Source organism: Camelus dromedarius, chromosome 16, assembly GCF_036321535.1.
Source record: "Camelus dromedarius isolate mCamDro1 chromosome 16, mCamDro1.pat, whole genome shotgun sequence".
In the NCBI taxonomy this organism is placed as follows: Eukaryota; Metazoa; Chordata; class Mammalia; order Artiodactyla; family Camelidae; genus Camelus; species Camelus dromedarius.
This window is the reverse complement of record NC_087451.1, coordinates 21,986,749-22,009,979: the sequence shown is the minus strand read 5'-3', so window position 1 is coordinate 22,009,979 and position 23,231 is coordinate 21,986,749. Positions and strand designations below refer to the sequence as shown.

Sequence of the window (23,231 nt, the reverse complement as noted above, 5' to 3'; positions counted from 1 at the left end):
CCTTGGAACCAGCTCTCCAATCTTGGTGTCTGTGTTCCCCCTGTAACCAGCTGTACTGATTACCTGCCCCCAGGTTCTAGAAGGTGACTTCCCAACCTGTTGGTTATGCTGTTTCCTGCTGCTGTATCTCCTTGATTTGGAGCACCCTGCATTGTGAAAGCAAAGACCTTGCCTCTGACCTGAGTCACTTCACCTATCAAGACCATGGGGTGGAGGTGGGGGCAGCCCAACTGAGCTCCACTCAGGGCTGGCCTTGCTCCTCTCTGCATTCTCAGCCTGGGTGTCTGCATGCGTCCTCCGGCATGGCCTGGATGTCTGGACACTGGTCTCAACCTACCTGTTTTAACTCTGCATTTGATTTCTTTCTTAGGTCGGACTCGACATCTCAGACTCTCATCTCACCTTCATCCTCACCTTATCCTTCACTCTTGCTAAGCTTCTTAGAATCTATCAGCATATGAAAGGTTTAATTCAACTTCATTCCTGAACTCTTCTGCCTTTTCATCCCATCACTTACTAACTGAGGTTGGCCCCTACTGTAAAATCTTTGACTCTGCACCGGAACCCAGTGTTATCAACCATAAATGCTAAAACCTTAGCTATCTTTCAACAGATTCCAAGAATGCCCGTTACCTCTGTAACAGTCCTTTTCCTTCTGAAAGCCCCCTCACCCCCAGCTTCTCATCTGACTCTTTTTAGACAGAAAAACTCCTGTTTCTTCCACTTAAGCTGGCTACTAAAAGCTCCCTGTGTTTTCAAAAGGCTACAGAGCTAGAGCACATTAGGCTTGGAGGCACAAACCGCCCCCTCCCACTGCCATGAGTCAAGCCCAGATGAAGCTGCCATCACCGGCGGTGCCTCCCGCTGCTCCAGCTTAGTCACTCCTCCTCGCTGAAGCTTGATTTAGACTGAATTAGCTTTTACGTGTTTGCTTCTGCTATGGGCTTCGCTATCTTAGAGCCTGGTTTATCACCTGAGTTTAGGAGAAAGAGAAGTCTTTTATCTTTGAACAGTTGAGAAACTCAATACATTTGCTATTTTACTGTGTACAGTTCACAGCATTTTGGGAAGAGGCACAGAGCACTCAACTGCACTTCACTGCAACGTGACAGGTGCTATTACTGCTATCTTCCCAGTAATAACCACATCCATAAGCCAGTAAATACCAGTGTTTTCCAGGAGGTACTTGAGGGAGCACTCAACGGCAAGGAAGAATCCATCCAGTAACATATCATCGATGTAGTTAACGTAAGTCTTCCAGATACTGGAGGTCGGGTCTGCTGAAAAAAGACCCAGATTTTGCTGCAAGATAAAGAAGAACGGATATAAACCATGTTTAATAAAAAGGGAGGATTGGTCTTATCATCATTAATGGGAATGAAAACAACACATGGATAAAAACTGCACTGTTATGAAGAATGTTCTATTACAGACGCACCTGGGAGATAGTGTGGATTTGGTTCCGGACCACCACAAGAAAGTGAATATACAATAAAGTCAGTCACACAAAGGTTTTGGTTTCCCAGGGCAAATATAAGTTATATTTACACTGTACTGTAGTCTATTAAGTGTGCAATGGTTTTATGTCTAAAAAAAGAATGTTTATCCCTTAATTGAAAAATATTTTATTGCTAAAAAAATGTTGACTATCACCTCAGCCTTTGGCAACTCATAATCTTTTCACAATAGTAACAAAGATTACCAATCACAGATCACCATAAAAAGGATAAAACTAATTTAAAAGCTTGAAATACTGTGAGAATTACCAAAATGTGACACAGAGCTATGAAGTGAGCAGATGTAGTTGGAAAAATGGCCTTGATGAACTTGCCCAACACAGGGTTGCCATAAACCTTCAATTGAAAAAAAAAAAACAGCACGATATCTGTGAAGCACAATAAAGAACATGAAAATGAAGTACACCTCCACGCATTTATCAGACCCATCCAGTCCAACGGGCACAGGCCTTGCTTGAAAGGAACACACAGTTAACCACTGAGGGGAATGTGGTGTCTCATCCTCTCCCAGAGAAAGGAGGATGGATCAGGCCACCTTCCCAGGAGGCATGCTGATGGATGCAGTGTGGGCTTCATGGATGCTGGCCGGTGGCTGGAGGGAGCTGCATCAGAGCAGAAGTGAAGGCGGGCAGAGGAAGGAACACCAAGGGCAGAGGGTATTATAATTCAAAATGTGTAAGAAATCTGGTGTCCCAGCAAGTAAAGCATTTCCTGGATAATCCTTAGAAATGAGCTGGAGTTTCTTGTTGTTGGCATTTAATATTATTAACTAGAAACCTTTCTCATACTGATTGACTTAGAAACGCACACACAGAAATTAATGCACGGGCCTTTTCTCCCTCCCTGTCACGTGATACAGTCCCTGACCTAGTGGTGCAGCAGGTACAGACGTCCCATTTACTCATCATTATTTTCATCATTCAGCCTTCTTACAGCAACTTTCCATTTATCTTAAGTCTTCAAAGAAAGCAGTTATTACTCTGCAAAAGTAAATTTTCCAGGTGATTCACACTTAGTCCTTTAGGAAATACCACCATATGATAAATCCGCCTAAGTTAAAAAAAACAACTCATGATTCTGCTTTTAAACAACAACACTCTAAAATTTTAAAAATGCATTACCTACACCTTTCCTTCCTAAGTAGATTAAAGATTTAATGAAAGTCCACCATCATGCAAGTCATCACAGTGACAATACAGAGCTGCTCTCGGGTGTTACTAACCTGTGTACGTCTGCTTGCTTCCATAGTTAAAAACTTTGAGTCTTTATGACTGCCTTGTAGAATTGTTCTCTCTCTTTCCTACTGACACCCTATCAATACAGCTATCTATACCTTTCACCTCTCTACCGCAAATCTACTAAAGAACAAGGAGCAAACACATAGGAGTTTTCTGTAAACTAAAAAGAAATAGCTCAAGTTTCCGGTTTTAGCCGAGACAGGAATGAGATCGGACTTTCCCTTCTGCTACAAACAACTATAGAACTGGATACAAGAAATAATTATTTTGGGTAACTGGATAACAGCACGGGATGCGATCCTTAAAAGAAGGGGAATACTCCAGGTGCGTTCACAACCACCTGGCTTTCTTCCTAGAGGCACCTTCCAGAAGCCATGGCACAGGGAAGTGGGCCTAAATCAGGGCATCCTTCCTGCTGGGAAGAAAAGACAGAAACTGGGGCTTTGGACTGCTCAGGCTGCTGAGTCCCCTAGAGTCCCTGACTGAGCATTAAGCCGCACATATTTGGGACAAGACTCTCCAAGACCAGGCAGAGAACAGTTACTGGGGGCTCGAAGCTGAATGGAGACTGTGAAGGTCACACAGTGCTGGAAGATGTCAGTGTTCTGTCAAGACCTCACAGATAACCTAGGATTTCAGCTGAGAACCTGAAATGCTTTAGGGTTAGAGCTCTATTCCAGAGTAAGGTCTCTTCAGACTTTCCCTAACAAAGCTTAAAACAAAGCTTGGGATCGAGCTGACCCACCAGTGACTTAACTGCCTGCCAAAACAAAATCACAACTCTTTAAGGGAAATAACAGCCAGATTTTAAAGTGGCATCCAACATGCCTACAACATAATAAAAAATTACTAGATGTGCAAAGAAGCAGGAAAATGTGACATTTTACCAAGAGAGAAAATAATCACTAAGGACAGACTGAGAAACTAACTGTCACACCAATCCTGGAATGTCTATTCCTTAGATTTATTTTATGTGTGAAAAACATAAACTTACTTCACATTAAAAAAAACTCAGGAAATAATATAGATGTTGGAATTACCAGACAAGAATGTCATAATTTTATTTAAAATTCCCCAAATTTGGCAAAAAACAGATTCAAGAACTCACAAACTCCAAGCAGGCTGAATATAAAGAAAACTTATTTAGGCACATCATGGTCAAATGGAAAAAAATACAAAGAATTTATTTAAAAGGAATCTATTAAAAGCAGCCTGACAAAAACAGTACATTATATAGAGAGGAACAAAGATACACATTACGGCTGGCTTCTCATCAGAAACCTTGGAGGATAGAAGACAATAAAATGACTTCTGAAAGAAAAATAAAACTGTCGACACAGAATGTTATATTCAATGAAACGCTCCAAAAACAAAGGCGAAATAAGGACATTTTCAGATAAACAAGAACTGAGAGAATGTGTCATCAGCAGACCTGAAATGCAAGAAATACTAAAGGACATTCTCCTGGCTGAGGAGAAACGACCACAGATGGTAGCTCAGTTCTACAGAAAGGAAAAACAAGTTTGAAACTAATAAACATATCAGTAAAGACAAAACACTATAAATATTTTTCTAAACACACACACACACACACCCAACACTACAAAAGATGGCCGAGCAGTTTGAATTGCTGCTAGGTTCCTATACTTCATGGAGAAATTCTAAGTAGAAGGTGATTAGTTCAAGAGACCTACTGAAACCTAGAACAACCGCTGCAGATGTAATGCAACAAGGTAAAGCTGAAATTCCGATCGAGAAACTAAAATAGAATACTAGAAAATATACAATTGATAACAAGAACAGGGGACAAAAAGAGTAGAGGAGCAAAAAAGAAATGAAGCAAAAAGAAAACAAATGGCAAAGTAGTGGCGCTAAATCCAATAATCCAATGCTTACATTAAGTGTAATAGTCTAATCATTCCAATTACCAGGCAGAATTGTTAGAGGTAGAAAAGTAAGTTCTTACTATATGCTGTCTATTTAAGAGAAGAAATTTGAGTCCAAAGAAATAAATAGGATGGATGTAAGATGCTGGAAAGAGATGGATGATGCAAGAAGTAGGAATAGTGAATCTGGAAGGAAAGGCAATAATGTCCTCAGAATAAAATAGACTTTTAAGACAAGGGAAATAAACATAATTTCATAGTGATAAAGTGGCCAATTCATCAGGAAGTTAGAGTAATTATACACGTGTTTGTACCTATTAACAGAGCTTCAAATACCTGATGAAAAATCTGACAGAACTAAAGGATTAAATAGAAAAATCCAAAATCATAGGTGGAGATTTTAACATTCTGCCTTTAGTAATTGGTAGAATAAACAGACAAAAAAACTGAGACATCATATAGGTGATATGCACAATATTATCAACCACTTTGAACAAACTGGTATTTATAGAACACCACGTCCAACAATGGAAGAATAAATACATTGTCAATTGCACAAAGAACATCCAATAAGACAGACCATACTCTAGGTCATACAACAAGACGAATTCCAAACATATAGAGTATCTTCTCTGCCCACAATGGAATTAAATTAGGTATCAATTTCATTAGACTACCCTGAGAAGCCACAAATATGTGGAAATTAAACAATATACTGAACAAATCACAAGAGAAAAAATTTAAAACTGAATAATAATGAAGATGAGGTAGATCAAATTTGTGGAATGCAACTAAAGCACTGCTAAGAGGGAAATTTATATCATCAAATGTTTGAATTAAAAGGGAAGAAAGGCTTAAAATCAATACCCTAAGCTTCTACCCTTATAGGCTAGGGAAAAAAGGTGAGCAAATTAATCCCAAATTAACTAGAAAGAAAGAATGAAGAATAGAAACTAACGAACTAGACAACAGATAAAGGAAATAAAAAGGTCAAAAGCACAACATTTTATTGTGCTTCAAATCACAGATAACCTAAAGACAATGACTGTGATTCATTACTGACTGCACATGAGATCAATCCATCAGAACTGCCCTATGGCCACTTCAGAAGGGCTGGAGCTGGTGGCCACTGAGAGCTCTTTTCCCTTGTTCAGTCTTGGATGATGGGACATGAGGTTGCCCTGATCACAGTGCAGGGCAGAGCCTTACCATGTGAAGCACCCTGCATTTTCTCCTCTCTTTATCAAACGTAGTCAGGGATACCACAGTCCTCTTGCATCACCACAGGCTCTAAAGAGCTAGGCTGTGAAGATGATACCGGAGGTCCACATTAGTTTGTGTGGGCAAAGTAGATAATTTAGGATCTTGTCCTTGGCATCTCCTTCTACCCCCTTGGGGTGTGGTCTGGGAGTGAAGTTATGTGAAAACTGAGTAGTGTCACCATTAGTGACTACGTAGTATTAATTTTCACACACTGATTCCAGAACGTGACTTTGCACTCCCTCTGTCAGTTTTAGTTCTTTTGCTGTAAGTATCAACTTCTATCCCTGACTGTAGAAGACACAGCATTTATTGACTGTTTTAATTTCCAAATCACTTCTTGCACCCAATCATGCTTCTTGGTGCCTTCCCTGTACTTGTGGTGTTTGTGTTTGAGAGGCTGGTTATTACCTGCACAAGGGCATGAATCTTAAGGCCAGATTCTTTGATCAGACTGTAGTATTTTTCCATTCGATCATGCTGATCTTCCATAGAAAGAAGGCATTCCTTTTTCCCATCTTTTCTCTTAAATATTGGTGTCACCCATGTTTTCATGATGTTCTGAATCTCTTCCACATTGTCTTTAATTTTCTGAATTCTTTGTTCAAGATCACGAATACTGTTGGTGATTTCAATGACATAATCCCAAATGCCTGCTCCCCAGAAGAAACAGAATTAATTGAAATAGCTTACAGTAGTATAGCTAAGGGTCCAGTTGCTATGAGAGATAAGGATTTAATACTTGTGGGTTTTATAAGACTTGTCTGCACAGGTTAGTTTGCAATCATCAGAGCCTTTTCCTTCCTAACTGTAACAAAAAGCCACCCCTTACCATGCCCCTGGTCGCGAGTTCTTTGAGAGTTGGGCCATGTTCCCCTAGCCCTCATATCTCATAATTTCCCCATAGTCCCACACATGATACCCTGCACATGTTAATCAATCAACGAAAGTTTACTGAATTAAACTGGAGGACACAAGAAAAGTAAATGCATGGTTCCCTCATTTAAGATGTTTACAGTGCAATATAAAATAGATAAACAACAAGGTCCTACTGTGTAGCATAGGGAACTATATTCAATACCTTGTAATGGCCTATAATGAAAAAGAATATGAAAAGGAATATGTGTGTGTGTGTGTGTGTGCGTGTGTACGTATAAATGAATCACTATGCTATACACCAGAAATCAACACAACACTGCAAACTGACTACAATTCAGTTAAAAAAAGATGTTTACAGTCCAGTTGAAAAAAGTAAGTAATGATGATAACACAGTAAAAATCCTCGTTCATGGAGTGCCTGACATATGCTGGAGACTGGGACAGCTCATGCATACTCTGAGCCTCCTCAGTGTGTGGCAGCAAAGATTTCCGAATCTCCCAACCACAGAAACAGGAGGCAGAAGAGGAACAAAAGCCCTCCTTGTCTTCTCTACTTAGGACACATGTCTGAGAGGATGGACTCGTGCTCAAACCCAAATCAGATTAACAGGGGAGTAAAGTGAGGTTCTACCAACTTTATTAGAACCTCGACTCCCAACCTTTTCCCCAGACTCCAGGTGGTGCCCTGTTACCTTCTGTTTTCCAGCTCAGAGTCTCCTCCGCAGCTCTCAGGCGGAGATCAATATCTTGCAGCTCTTCCTCCACTAATGGAAATTCCACCTCTAGCAGAGTTTTCGTAACCTTGTTGTACCAATCTGCCATCAACTCCAAATTGGCCACAAGCTGCCGATAAAAGTCCCTGGAGGAGAACATGGCGGCTGCTGTCTCAGGGATGTGCTTCATCTGCCTGGGCTGAAGATAACTCATTTCTTTCAGCACTGAGGTCAGCTGGAGGAAAGAATCGACAAAAGTGGCCCGAGTTCAGTGGCAAGGAGGAGCAGCAGTGTCGGTCAGGACTGGAAAACCCCAGAGCCCAAAGGCCTCCTGGGTCCCTTCTTAACTTCTGCTCCTACTGGTCCCTTAAATCTACTCTCTGAGAAGGGAAATTGAGTATCAGGCAAAAGGAAGACGATCAGAAAGCACCAGTGTTTACCGAATCTGTGAATCACAAACAAAGAGCAAGAGGAGGAAAACCTGAGAAAGAAGAGACCAGTGACAGCAGGGGAGGGCTCTGCCTTGATGCTTTGGGCACGTGGCTGTGAAACCAAAAGGCTCCTGCTGCCTGAGCCAGGTCTGTGGAGGGTGGGGGTGGGAAGGACGAGGATCATCTTGTCAAAGCGAAGAAATGAGTCTTCCAACTCTCTTTATTGGCTTTTATTCCACGGGGACTTGATGCTCTACTTAAACTGGAATTTTCTCAAAAAAACCCAATATGCTATCAGCTTAGTTTTCAGCTCTTTCTACGCTGCATTCCTACAGGACATGCCATCAAGATAGAACCAGGAGACTGCTTTTAGCTCAGTGTGGCCAACATCTCGTGTTAAATTTTTAAGCTGAATGATGTACATCCGTATACGGACTAACTTTTGGTTATAGTTTTCTCTAACACTAAGCTTTCCATGGTGGCCACAGCCCACACTGGTCTTCTACCCTTCTGATATTTAAAGCAGGGTTTCTCAACCTCAACACCATTGACATTTTTGGACAAAACACTCTTCGTTGTAGGGCACGATCCTGTCCGTTGTAGGAAGGTTAGCAGAGCATCCCTGGTACCTACCCACTGTGTGCTGCTGGCACCCCCTCCATGCGTGACAACCAAAAGTGTCTCCAGAGGGACAACACTGCCTTGGTGGAGAACCACTAATCTAGTAGCTTTCTTCCAAAGCTACTCTTTGCAGATTTATCATATGCTACCTAATGAAGACAGATTTTTACATGCTGAGGTTCTGGCTTCCAACTAGTGTGTGGGCTCCTGGAGGTCAGGAACCAGGTCTTACTCTTGGTGGACCCCCAGCATCCAGTCACTGGCCTGCACCTGTGGTGGGTATTCAAGGTAGGCCCTGTTGACTCTGGTACTAAGTGGCCAATGATACTTTGCAATGTTTTCTGTTGCGTGGAATCAAAGGAAATCCAAGGTGCAAGTTCTTCTGAGCAGCTTTTGTATATTTTTATCAAAAGCCTTTTTGCCTTCAAAATCAGCAGAGTCAAATGAAACTCCTCAGAAGCCAAAAGGACATTACTACTGTCTGACTCACCTGTGGGCTGAAGTTGACAGAGATCTGCTTTGTCTCTGGGTCACGTTTCAGAAGCGGCCGGGAAAGGCTGTACTGTGACTTCTCTGATACTGTTTGACACCAGTCCTCATAAAGTCTCGTTTCGTACCTGTGAAGATCAGTCAATAGTCACCTTATAAGCACCCACCCTGCTTCCCAAAACCTGGCAGTGATTAACTGAAGATATCTCTCTCTATATATGAACATATACATAAAACATATACATACATATATAATAACATCTCTATATCTAACTGCCTACCTTTAATATGTATATCTCATGAACTGAAGAGATGCTATTAGTAAAATACCTGAACACATCCTTAAGTGAGAGTCTTTGACTCAGCCAGGCATGGGAGCTCCTGCAGGCGGTCCCTCATTTCTAAAGGTGGCACAGCTTAAATCAGAGGAGTGCAGAAAGAGAGGCATCATGCAGTCTTTCGGGGGGATAAGGGAAGTGGTGGTTAGTCTCGGTAAACGCTTATTAGAAGTTATCAGGTGAGATTCGCTCTCACACTAGTCTTCACGTAGCTCCCAGACACTCACTGTTCAGTCATTACACACCAACCGAACACCTATTATATGCTGTGCTCGGGAGCGTAAACAATGAATAAACACCATGTGATAAATGCAGCTAATGGTGGAACCACAGGTCAGCAGAGAACGCTGTAGTACAATCCTAGGGAGATGTACAGGGCATTGGGCTTTGAATGGCAGCAGTAGGCGGGTGGGTGGGGGTGGTGAGGAGGGCGCCAGGGAAGGTTTCCTGGAGGAGGGGCTGAAGTGATGCTTCACTGAATCTCAGAGGATAAGCAGAGGTTCAGCACTAAAAGGGGACAAAGGGTGGAGGCTGTGTCCTGGGAAAGGTGAGTAGACGGTGCACCTGAGGGAGCAGAGGGCAAAGGCTGAGGCTGGAGAGGGAGGCAAAGGCCACATCAAGAAGCATTTTTCATGTTACATTAAGAAGCTGATGGGAGGCACTGAGCGGCTTCCCAGACAGGGGATGCGGTGACGGTACTGGATTGGGCAACGGTGTGGGCACTGAGGCACAAAGGTCCAGAGAAGGGAGACGGTTAGGAGGCCAGGGCAGCAGTTCAGGCCTCAGAGGCTCCCGTCTCCAGTGAAGATGTGGGTGGTGGGGACAGAGAGGAGAGACAGACTTGAGGGAGCAGAAGGGATAGAACTCGCGTTACCTGGCAGGTGAAGGTGCCACCAACTAGTCAGTCTACATGGTGCTCAGTGCAATCACACCTATAATGACCACAGTCCTACTCTCCTGAATCAGGACAAAGAGCACACGCCAGAGGCAGCAGGCAAGAAATGGGCTGTTTCTGGGCCGTGCACCCCAAAGACTTACTGCAGCTTTGAAGAAGGAACAACTGAGAGCCTACGTAAAGTTTGCATCCTTATGCTCTCTCTGTAAAGGGGCAGGAAGCAGTTTTTAAAACTCATGTTTCTTTGTGCAGCACAAACTGTCACTTTGGGGAGCAGCGGCTCTGACCTTGGGGTGCCACAGGGAGTGCCCCACTTCTTCTAGCTCTGCCAAGTTCACGCTCCCAACAAAACTAAACTGGAAAAGTGCCCGTTTCTAGAATAGAGCTTCACTCCCCAGAGGCCCAGTGACCCAGAAGCACTGTGCTCACAGATACCGTGGTTTTAACATAAAACAGAGCGTCAGTTCACTGCCACCAGGGAACCTGCACAAACTGGGAAACGTGAAGGGCACTGCAGGGGGCTAAGCAAGGTGCAGAGCCATCCAGCCCCAGAAGCTGCTTACTTTTCCAGCAACGAGAACACATCTTCATATTTTTGTGCCATGCGCTTTCCTTCGGCAGATTCCATGCACCTACCCACATGAAAGAGAGGGGGGAAATGACATTGAATTAGAAGAAGTCCAAAATAATGATCTGAGTAACAAACTGCAGCCTGTAAAGAAGAGATGGACTATTTCAAAATTGTAGAATAGATAAACAAGATTATACTGTATAGCACAGGGAAATATACACAAGATCTTATGGTAGCTCACAGAGAAAAAAATGTGACAATGAATATATATATGTTCATGTATAACTGAAAAACTGTGCTCTACACTGGAATTTGACACAACATTGTAAAATGATTATAAATCAATAAAAAATGTTTTAAAAAAAAGAAGAGATGGACTAGCTTCCTGGGCTTGTTTCCCAAGGCCTGCTCTCTTCCTCCTGAACATCCTCCAAGGACCACTAGAGGGCACCTGCACTGCCTGAGATACAGGCCGCGCACAGGTGAAGAGGACAGAACCTTCCCCGCGGGGGATCCCCGAACCCGCCAACCTGGCCGAGCCAGTCAGGCCGAGCCAGTCAGGCATGGGTAAATGAAGTCTCTCAAAAACCTGAAGGGAAACTGAGACATGAAAGAAAAATTCTACCTGCTGCAATTTTCTGAATTTAGGAACAAAACTGTATATAACATTATACATTATAACAAAACTATATAACATTATATATGTATATAACAATGCATATATCAAGTAACAATAAACATACATTCCCCACACACATATATAAGTATTGTTACATGCAAAGCTTTATATATATATATATATATTTTTTTTTTCCCCTTCTCTGAAATCCATCCAGGACATATGATGAGAAACTGCCTCGCTGCTCACTGACATGTTTATCTGAGGTTCCCTCCCACCTCCTGCATCCCAAGATGTGAGCATACACAATGCACATACATGCACACGCAGACACACATGCACACACACTCATGCTCACACACACAGACACACAGCCAGAGGCTTCCCAGTACCACTGAGGACCCCGGAGTCATTGTTACCCACACTTGCTCCCCCCGTTTTGACACTTCTTTGCAACACAAAATGGGAGTCCAGCTCCTGGGAAAGTTGGTGAAATATCTGTAATTTTCAGAAACCTTCACACTAACTGTGTTGGAGGGTCTGTTTGATTTGTTCTTCTAGCAAAATGAGGCAGCTTATTGCAAAGACTCTTAAAGCCCATTTGCTATTTAAACCAGCACAGGTTTCTTCACACGGTCCCCTGAGCCTCTAGCTTCGACGTAAGCCCTCATGCCTGCAGAGAAAGCACTGGATTTCCTGGCATTTTCCCCAGTTGCTTGTTCCCCTTCCCTGGTGGAGGAGCGTAGTGTCTGCAGGGCAGCGAGGGTTGGTGGAAAGGGCCTCAGGGCCTCAGACCAGGTGGGCGGGCTCAGACCAGCCCTCCCCTCACAAACCCTGGGGTCTCCTAACCCCAGATCTCAGTTTCTCTCCAGAAAACAACGAGGAGAGAGGAGAGAGCGGCCTCTCACACCTCAGCCCCTGGCAGTTGCCAAGAAGGCTTGAGAAGACCCAGGAATAAGTGCATCAAACTCCCCATAGATTCCCCTTCACCTCGTGGCGAGGAATCGAAAACGTTTTTAATAACCCTTTCACACACACATATTATAGAGTATACACACAAGTGTGAATTCATTTTTAAAGCAAGCGGGAATTTCCATGGGCACTGTGGAGGATGTGGTGGGGGGCCGTTCAGATGCCCTCTCGGGACCGCACCTCCAATCTCCCTCCACCAGGAAGAGGCATGCTCCCTGCTGATGAGACACAGCTGCATCACCCTCTGAGAACAGCCTCAGCCAAACGGAGAGACCGCCTCCCCGCCCAAAGCCATGCCTCTCACTCCTCCACCCACCGCCCCCGACAGCACACTTCGAATGACCAGCTGACGTGGGGGTACAAAGGCTGGGCAATCCTAAAGGGCCAGACTTCCCCACAGATGGGCTCAGGTCTATGTGCAACTGTGCTGCAGCTCAACGTCCCCCTCTGCCGGATCCCATTCCCCCCCTCACAGGGGCTGTTCCCAAGAGCACCCCTGTGAATCCCTGCCTGCGTGCCTCCAAGCCTGCCACCGCAGTCCACATTCCTCAGAGCGGCCCGGCCACCTCCCCACCCATTCACATGTCTTCTCCCTCCCACCTTGGGGGGCATGTTGAGGAGATGGAGGCTCAGTTGGACTCAGGGCTAAGCTTCCTATGGCTAGGGGATCCCCGGGAAGAGCTGTGAGGTAGGCCAGTGGTTTCCAAACCTGGTCACAGTCAGAGTCATGGGGAGAGCTTGCCAAGGAATAGCCTCACGGGCACCATCCTGCTGAGATTTGGATTTAGCAGGTAAGGGGCGAGGCCTGGGGATCTGCATCATTAGCAAGCAACCAGGGTGTTCTGTTATACAAGGTCCTCACACCATGCTGCAGGAAACACTGAGCTCCATTATCTTCCAGCAGCTTCAGCAGCAAAGAGCCGTCGTGTTAGAGGAGCTGTGCGGAGGAACCCGAAGAGCTTGAAAACCCTGACTCATCTTCCTCCAGAAACGAGCACTCCCGTGGAGGAGCAGGAGCCAGCCTGTGGTCCAGCAAGCCTCACTCCACACCAGCGGACCCACCATCAGTCCAAACGCATCCGTCTCACTGCTGCTTGGCCAACAGGTGCCTGCTTGCTATGGACTGAATGTCTGTGTCCTTCCCAAATTCACATAATGAGCTCTAAGGCAGGGCCTCTGGGAGGTGATTAGGTCATGAGGGTGAAGTCCTCATGAATGGGTAACAGCCAGTACACAAGAGACCCCAGACAGCTCTCCATCCCCTCTGCCGTGTCTGAGGACCAGTGAGAAGACAGCCATCTGTGAATCAGGGAGCAGGTCCTCCCCAACAGACGCCAAACCTGCCGGCACCTTGATCTTGGACTTCCCAGCCTCCAGAACTGGGAGAGAGAAATTTCTGATACTTCTGATATAAGCCACCCCATCCATGATATTCCGTTATGGCAGCCTGAACGGGCTAAGACACAGGATGACTGCTGGAAATGGAAAGCAATGAAGATGATTTTCAAGCCTCAGTGAGTGACTTACATTGCTACCATGCTCAAAATCCAGAGCAGAAGCAGAAGCCTAGGACGAACTTAGGAGATACTCACGGGTGTGTCATGCGTCTGAAGTTGTCAAAGGGCTCCTGGATGCGCTGCCTCAGCTCCTGCGCCCAGCGGAGCCCCCCGGCCACCACGGGCATGTTCTTGTGCACAGAGGAGAACCCTGGGGATGCAGCACAGCCAGACTGACGTGAGCCTCCAGCCCTGAGACCCGCTCCAACCCCTGAACACCTCCTGCCACTTTCTCCTCTTCTGCCTCTCCTACCTCCACCTGCTGCAGTCAGCCAAGGCCCACACTGAGATGGGAGTTCCTACGACATCGCCGTGTCCTGCCAAGGGGTAAGGAAGAGTGACTGCACACCAGTGACTTTCAACCCGACTGCACTTCAGCATCACTTGGGGCTTTTTTAAAAATACTGATGCTTGCTCCCTCCTCCCCCGGCCCACAAGCCATTCCGATCTGACTGGTCTGCATGGGGCCTGGTCATCAGTATCTTCAAAAGTACTCAAGGTGATTTTATTGTACAGTCAGGGATAAGACACACTGCCTAAAAGAGACAACTTAATCTCTCAGGGCCTCAGTGTTTCATCTATAAAATGGGAGTAGTATCGTTCCTGCTTAACTTCCAGGGTTTCTTTGACAATTCTGTAAGGTTATGTATGAAACAGGCCATGTGGGTTTCAAAGCACTTGACCAGAGTTAGCACAGCCTGGATAGTCCTTCTTCAGTTCACACAGTGGGTTTGTTTGCTTATAATTAGTTGTCAAAATTTAACAATTGTGAGAATTCATTTTTAGGAAAAAATCTATTTCTAGCTTCTCTGATAAAATGGGAAGATCTGGCAGCCATCAGCCACCATTTCTAACTAACAACTGGCACTGAATAGTGGTCTTCCCTTTAGCTGACTGTGGACCCCACCACTCCCTGATGTCTCACACTCAGCCTGGGCCCAATACTGTCATTTTCTACTTGGCTTCTATGGTAGGCAAAATTCTGAGATGATACCCGAAGACCCTCACCCTTGCATGATCCCCTCCTCTTTAAGTGTGGGTGGAAACAGAATATGATGTGATGTCTCTCCTGTGATGATGTTACGTTATGTGGCAAAGGGGAGATGACCCTGAGTGGGCCTGACATAACCAGGCGAGCCCTTTAAAAGCAGAGTTTTCTCTGGTTGTTGGCAGAAGGGGAAGTCAGAGATTTCAAGCCGGAGTAGGATTCAGTGTGCCATTACTGGCTTGAAGATGGAGGTGGCTATGTGGTAGGAATGGGAGGACTTCTAATCTCTGAGAGCAGCCCCTGGCTGACAGCCAACCAGGGAATGGGGACCTCAGGCCTACAGTCACAAGCAACTGGATTCTATCAACAGAAATGAGCTTAGATGTGAATTCCCTCCCCCACCCCACCCCCAGAGACCCCAGATAAGAACTCGGCCCAGTTGACTGATTGCAGCCTTGAGATACTCCGAGTGGAGACCCAGGCACACCAAACTGGGCTGCTGACCTACAGAACTGTGAGCAAAAAGACAGGTGTTGTTCGAAGCCACTAAGGTTGTGGTCATCTGTTATGCAGCAATAGAAAATCAGTATAATTCTGAAGACACTTTTCAAACTCTGCATCTGAAAGTGAGAATGGATGAGGATGGTCCCACGTAGAGCGAGGCCAACAGAATTTCTGGGATGACTCCCAAGGTGAAAGGAATTCTTCATGACCTCACTATGAAACCAGTTTATTGAAATAGTGGTCCTGCCACTCCATTGCTTAAAAACTTTTGAAAATTTCCTATTGCCTGGAAAATGAACTCCAAATTCCTTAATATGGTGCTCAGAGCACTTCACAACCTGGCCCCAAACTGCACAGCTGAGCTGATCTCCCTCTATATACCTTGTTTGGTCACAGGCAGGTCCAACTGGTCACCTTCCACATCCTTCCTGCCTTTGCTTTGAAAGCTGTTGCCTCTTCTCCCTGGCTGTCTGTCTCCCCATTTTTCAGGGTCCAGTTGAAGGCTACCTTCTCCATAAACTCTACCTCCAACCTCCCAGCCAAATTCATCTTGTTTTGTTACAGTTCTTTATAACTCAAATAGAGCACGACTTACATCCTGCTGTGTGTTACTGTTAACTCTGTTCATGCCAGTCATGCTCCTCGAAGAACCGCCTTTTAAGATTAATTTTTCTAGCCCTTACCCTGGCCTGCCTCTACATATGGTGCCCACAAACGCACCCTGCATATTGCAAGGACTCAAGAAATGTTGGCAAAGCTGAACTGACTTTCAAACAGACGAGACAGGGCAACTAAGAACTGCGATAAAGATGGAGACGTCACACCTCGATGTGCTACTGCTCTTTGTTGGGCTCCTGCTGGTTCCTCCTTCTAAAAGCATGGTTGCTGCGGCATTGGAAGGAATGAGAAACCTTCCTCAGGCATGTAAAAATCTACTGTGGAATTGAGGTACATTGATGAGTAATCAGTGTGGCGACACTAATCAAGGGTCAGCGCGTACATCATGCTGAGGTCTCAACTGACCAGAGGCAGTGGTCAGGACTTCACTGCTATGGGCCAGCCTGCCCATCTCAGCCGCAGACACAGAGAAAGGCACAGTTCAGTGAACTCTACAATCATCCAAGACAGTCTGGAATTTCAAGCAAGAAGGCTGTACTTTTGGAGAATGTCCTAGATCCACAGGGGACATGTAACAAAAACAGAGGAGATGTTCCCCTACCCAAATCCCCAGACAACAAGCCTACCAAGTTCTGCCTCCTCCTGGACACGCTGACTGTAGATTACCCTCACGGCATCCAGGTCTTCGCTGAACATGCGAATGAGCACCAGGTATTTGTCGGACACATCCTGTGCTACCAGCGGTCTTTCCAGGAGGTTTCCTGCTATGTCTAGCAGCTGCAGAGGAGGCAGAGGGAGAAGAGAAAAAGTCACAGATTCAACCTTTCCAAGGTTACATGTATCTTGTATCCTGGTTTTTCCTTCATATGTCTGTCCACCAATGTAAGAGGGTCAAAAGTCGTTATGTGCAACTGGATCAATAATTATTACTCGGCAGACATTCATGGTCTATCCCTCTCACCTTTGTTTCTTAAGGAGGGGTTCCTGTGTGTCGAATCACCTACCAGACCCTCTCATGTTGTAGGAACCTGGAAGGGGGTGAAACAAAGTGGTGATGAGGGAGAAGAAAGAAGCTAAATGGGCTGCGTGCTGGGGAGAATGGGGAGGGCTAAAATTTGAGAGTGGGGGCAAGAAAAAGGTTTCTGAGAAGGTGGTGATTGAGAGGAGACTTCGGAGCTGTCTCCTGTGCATCACAACTGCCCTAATCCCCTGGTGAGAGCAGTGGGATCAAGATGTGAAGTGCTTTTAATCACCTCTTGGTTGCTAGGTCATGTTTCTCTTGATTGCGATGCTGCCTTGACACAAGGTCATGGAAGACTCCGGCTGCACTTAGGATGCACCAATGCCTGACTTCTAGGACCACTCTGACCTCCATCAAAAATTACCCAATCTCTGCAGGCAACAGAAAGCAGCTCTCTCTCCAGGGAGGTGTAAGAGAGCAGGTCTCCACCGAGTTCTGGCTCAAATGTCTTGCTGGGAGGTACAGAGATGTGAGCCAAGAGACCACGGCAGCCAGGCTGCACCCGTTCCCTGACCTGGACGTACCCTCTGTGGCCATGTCCACTGAGGCACACCTAGTGGTCGGATGGTCTTACAGCAGTAACGGGGTGTCTGGACTCAGGGGCTCTCTCCAGCCCCTACTCCCCAACCCTGAAAAGGCACTTCTTTGCATGAAGTTCTATGCACTGGAGCTTTTGTTTTGGCTGAAAGAGGAGGGAAGGGCTTTGGTTTTCCTGTTGGTGAAATGACCAAAAAGAGAAAAACCAAGCAGGCAGAGGGGACTGAGTGGCTGTGGTTTTCCTATCAGGTCCCATGGGCGGGGGGGGAACCCTTTGAGAAGAGGAGTCGTGGCCTGGAGATAAAGGGTCTGTTTCTGTGAGAGCCTTGCAACTCTGGGTATGAGCAGTGCTGCCTTCAGGACCTGGCAGCAAAGGGTGTGCAAAGTTGGAAATCTCTTTCTACTTCTGCCCAGAATCCTACTCTGCCATGAAAATCAAGGACTGGAGTCTTTGGAACCCAGAGGGATATGCCCTTGGCATAACATAGATGCTTTCATGGTGGGGATCATCGGAAGACCTATAGTAAGACTCCCACAGCACCTCCCTGGGCAAGCGACATTATTAAGGGAGCCTGCAGACAGGTAGCAAAGACACAATGATTTCAAAGACAGAACAGAAGGTACATGTGAGATCCCCTGAAGACTCCACAGCACACAAGGATCTGAGGCAGGGATAGGGCTGAACATCCTCAAGGTGGAAATGGAGTTCCAGCTTCACCAGTTGTCTGGGTGGTAACATCCCAATTAGCCATGACAGTTAACATGGCAAGTGGGGTTATTTATAGACACATATAAGCCATTTTCTTGCAACTATTTCAAATGATTTGAGAGAGAAATTCTAAAAGCCTTCCCATATGAGTTATGGAATGGCAGGTATTTATTAATAATATGTATAGTCTTGAATAAATGAAAAAATATATATAAATATATTCACTCAATGGCAGGCGAAGCCCATCTGGGTTACCCAGTGTTCCAGAAGAGCGAGGATCCACCCATCGTCTTCTGCAAGTGTCCCACCCGTCACCCGGTCTGTGTTTGGACATGTTCAGTGACTGGAAACTTAATTACTTCTCAAGGAAGTCTATTCCATCTCTAAATAGCTTTAACAGAAACCTCTTTCCTCTACTGAGCCAAAAATCTGCCTCCTTGTAACTTCTGCTGATTAGTCTCAGTTCGGATCCTTAAGGCTTTACAGAGTAAGTCTCTTCATAGTTCGTGGAAGATCTGTCATGTTCCACTAGTCTTCATGTCTCAGGGCCCAGCTTTCTCACTTATGTAGTCACTTATCTACTCATCCTCCTAAGCCTTCCCCCTCCACATTCTTGTACCACCTGATCTGGCCAACCCAGGGCGCACGTCTTCTCACTCTAGTTACTTATTCTCGAGTGGTTTGCCCCAGCCTGAATCAAGCTGACGGCAGTGGATAAATACCCAACAGAGCCACGGCTTCAGGGTGGTGACCCTTGGCTTTTAATGGATACCCTGCAGATAAGGCCCACAGAGAGCATTCCTGAAGAAACTGAAAGCATTTTTACATCGTCATGTTTTCAGAAACACGTCCGCCATCAACCTGGGAAGCCCAGCACTGCAGCCCCTCGGCAGGACTCCCAGGATGGGGCTCTACTAGACTAGGGGGCGGGATGGTTCCTCTCTGCAGGAACAGAACGTTGGAAGAGTGTGCCCGCCCTCCTCTGGGAGGGTGGGGAGAGTGGAGCACAGAGGCAGCCCCCTGCTGTACAAACCTTGAAGGCATGCTCCAAACCAGGTGCCTCAGCAAATGCTTGAATAAAGATGGTCCCCAGTCTTCGGTCAAGATCTTCTACTCTCTTATTAAACTCAGAGACGTCATTTTCAAATTTCTGAAAAGATATCGTATGAGCATTAAAATACATGATTTTCTGAAGACCAGTCCCACTATGCTCTTTACTAGTAACCTGTGTACTTCAACTGGTTGTACCAAGGATTTAATTTTCTACAATTAGCCAGGGCATGACTTAGTTCTTTCCCAATGTAGACAGCGACCCTATTACTGCAGCATTTTCCCCCTAGACACCAGGCAAAACGTAACGAGACGTGAGGCTGACACCCTGTCACCTCCCTCCTGTGCCCCATCTTCCACCTCCTGAAGCCCCTTCTCTCTCACCCGCAGCGCCAGCTCCTGCCACCCGAAAGCCACCTCAGCAACCAACGGCCCCAGCAATAGGGCTGCTCCAACATTACCACCTCCTTCCCTTCTTCCTCCAAGTGAAAATCCATTTTTTTTTTCAGTGTAAACAAACTGATCTGGACATGAAGAGGAGAGTAAGCTAATTAAACTAGTATACACTATTTCTTCTAACTATACTTTAATTGCTTAAGACAGCAGCTAGCCATTGTTCCTAAGATTGCCAAATTTAGCAAAAATACAGGACACTCAGTTCACTTTAAATTTCAGATCAACAATGAAATTTTTTTTTTTTTGGTATAAGCATGCCCCAACTATTGTATTTTCCCCGGCAACCCAAAGCGTGTTCTCTTTCTTCAAATGTAGCAATTTTCAGAGAAACTGTTAACTCAAATGTCCAAGTTGTGGAATGCTTATTTCCTATTATTGCTTTACAATAGTAATGCGTATACTTGTGAAAAGACAAAGAAAAGTTGGAAAACATAGTATTTTTCTAGTTTCCAAAAGCAACCACATTGACCTTGCAGGATGTTTCCCTGCATGCAGGATTCCGTTTTGCTCTGTTATTACACGGCAGCAAGCACAAGGTATATGTCCTGCTTTGTACTTCACCTTTTTTTCTTTTTTCTACTTTAGACTAATGGAATTTTTAGAAAGTGACATTTCCTGGGTTTGGCCAACTAACACCTCCCCGCGCCCCTAAGACATGACATCTGAAGATGCTCAGAGCAGATTCTTGCTCTAATTTCCTTCTCCTTTCCCCTCAAATACTCTTAAAAATCCCTTCTCCTGGAATTCAGCCATTCCATTCTCAGGGAGCTCCATCCCCTGTTTCTGTACTGTTTTGCTTCTTTTTGTTTCCTGTAGGCTTGGACACTCAGGTCTTAGCTCTCCTGGGTAGCAGGAGATGTGGGCTCCTCTGTCCCAATCCTGGAAAATGCAACTCTGGCCCTTTCCTCATACTGAGTACTCCCCTGGGAACCCGGGCCTGACCAGAAAAACTAGGCTGCTGCTTCACTTACCCCTACGCCTCCCCAGGCCGCAAATGAATTCTGCCCAGGTGTGCCTGCCTTCACATAGCTCAAAGCTTACAGCTTTGGGAGCAGCAGGGTGACCACAGCCTCCACCATCATCACATGCCCATCTCAGCATCTCTGAAACCCTGGGTATCATCAGTCCAGAGCAGTCAGCATTTGGAAAAGGCCCTCCCCTGATCTCTCTTCTGACACAAAGAATAATTAAGAGCGGTCTCTGCTGATAAAACCACAGGGACCACAGAGCCAAAGAAAGTGCACAGGGAAAATGCAAGTGAACACCCAGCGCCTACAGGCTGCAGATATGTGAGAAAGAGACAAAGCTTGCAAATTGGCCCTTCCAAGCCCTACCATGCTTTGGGGGTCCAAGTAGTCATAGGAAGACTCTGAGAAGACCCTGTATATCTCTTCAAACTCGCTGTACATTTGCTGGGCCTGCTGGCTCAGGGCATTCCCTCTGATGCCACTGAACTCAAGCTTTACCAATTTGTGGAAATCCAAAGTTGTCTTCAGAAGCCCCTATAAAGACAATTTGCAACAGAGTTAAAATAATAATAATGATGATGATGACAACAGCTGATTGACGCTCAAATTCGTATGGGAAGGGATGGAAATCATATGGGGGTGGTGGTTGCTTAGGAAAATGTGAAGCTTGATTGGTTTTGTAACCTTATTATTAGTTTGGGTTGGTAGAGATAACTCTTGGTTAAACTTGGTATCAAAGAGAAGATTCCAATAAGTAAAATTCACCCCCACACACATAAATCAAATTTGTTTCAGCCTCTTTCTGTGTTCTCTACTGAGCAATAAAATATAATAGTAAAAACATTATTTACATGGTTGGTGGCCCTATACCCATTTAAAACATCAATTTCAAATGGACCGTGTTACGTGGTCCTGGAGTGACAGCTGTCTCAGAGGATATGGACAGGAAAGTGGACCCTTCAGTCCCGAGGACAAGCCCAGAGGGCGGCACCAACATTCTCAGCAACGACTTTTGCCAGGAAAGAAATCTGCAGGGTGCCCTCGCCAAGCGTACACAGTGCGGGAGACCATGTGGCCCGCTGGGTGACTGTGGGCAACCACCTGACATCCATGTGTTGGGCGTCTGCATCTGTGACGGGAAAGTAACAGTGAGAGTGAACCAAGTCAGTGGGGGCTTGGGATTTTGGCCGGTGCCGGGCACAGAACAAACACGCAGTGAGAGCCCATTACTGTCACTGTAGAGGTGGCGGTGTCCCAGCTGTGCTCAGGATTAAGTGAGGGGGGACAGCACAACCTAGAGCCTTGGGGAGGAGCCCCTCCAGAGTCACGGGAGCTGCTTCACCTTTGACAGGACAGGAGCCTCAGAACATGTCGGTGTGACAGCCTGTAATTCTCTCTCATGAATACCCATCTGAAATCACAAACTTCCAGACCAAGACATCCTCCCTTTTATAAATTCCAATCGGTGTGCATACCTCTGCAGTAGAAAAGAGGGAGATAATGGTCCCTTTGTGTCACTTTGGCAAACATGTGGTGTGACACCTGGGAGGCAGTCCTCTACCCTGAAGAAGTTTAAAGGGCGAGAAGAGGGAACATGGACATGATGTTGAAAACCCAGCAGACCCTGGTATCATTCTAGCAAATTCCCCCTGCCACTGGCCACACTACCAGTTGACCCCAGGCTAGCAGAGGGCTGCCAGAACACCACATCCAGCAGCAGTGACAGAGGTGCTGAGCAGTGGTGACAACTGGCTGACTTTCCCTGCGTTGCCAGGTGGATGTGATGCAGCCTCGGGCAGCCATCTAAGGACACTCTTTTGTTTTGCTATGTTCAGGCATGGCTGTCAGCAGGTAGATGAAGTGGGAGGGGAGAGGAGGAAGAGCCAGTCAAGAGAAGGAATATGTACAGCCAAACCAGGAGGTCTTGCCAACGATGGGGAAATGGGGCAGTCTTTATCTTAAAACACGTTCAACTTTGTATACAGGGAGAAAAATAGCAGTCAATTCCATTTAAAGGAAATTGACTTAAATAGTAATTCAAGTCATTCAAAAAGTGCTTCATTGTAATCAGCATGATAGGAGAAACATATTTGTGCTGTGGAACGTAACCCATTTTTCGTGATTATGTGGATATCAATTTTAATTTTGAGGAAATACCCTCCAGCCATTTTAAAAGATAGTTGCATCTTGATGTGTCTGATTACATCAGAAAACTAGATAATAGTTTTGCTATACTATTTTATTTCTCAAGAACTTGAAGCAATGTCTGGGGTGGGCATTGAAAGGTGTTTCATCTCCAATCTAACAGGCAAATTATTAGAGGAATACTTAACATAATCATTCTATTTGTGGAGAAACGCTGGTCACCAAAAACGATGGATATTTATGTTGCTGC

At 45.5% G+C, this 23,231-nt stretch overlaps 1 protein-coding gene across 1 annotated transcript in view; it reads right to left on the bottom strand.

The window, feature by feature from the left end:
* The window catches only part of DNAH9 (dynein axonemal heavy chain 9), a 273,515-nt gene that overhangs the window by 223,657 nt on the left and 26,627 nt on the right, over positions 1-23,231 (bottom strand). Inside the window, exons 7-15 of the mRNA XM_064495271.1 lie at positions 21,203-21,370; positions 19,396-19,512; positions 16,722-16,872; positions 14,022-14,136; positions 10,831-10,899; positions 9,036-9,162; positions 7,473-7,728; positions 6,313-6,554; positions 1,167-1,302 (exon numbers count right to left, since the gene is read on the bottom strand). Of these exons, the coding sequence (XP_064351341.1) occupies positions 1,167-1,302; positions 6,313-6,554; positions 7,473-7,728; positions 9,036-9,162; positions 10,831-10,899; positions 14,022-14,136; positions 16,722-16,872; positions 19,396-19,512; positions 21,203-21,370 (1,381 nt within the window). The remainder of the gene's footprint in view (positions 1-1,166; positions 1,303-6,312; positions 6,555-7,472; positions 7,729-9,035; positions 9,163-10,830; positions 10,900-14,021; positions 14,137-16,721; positions 16,873-19,395; positions 19,513-21,202; positions 21,371-23,231) is intronic.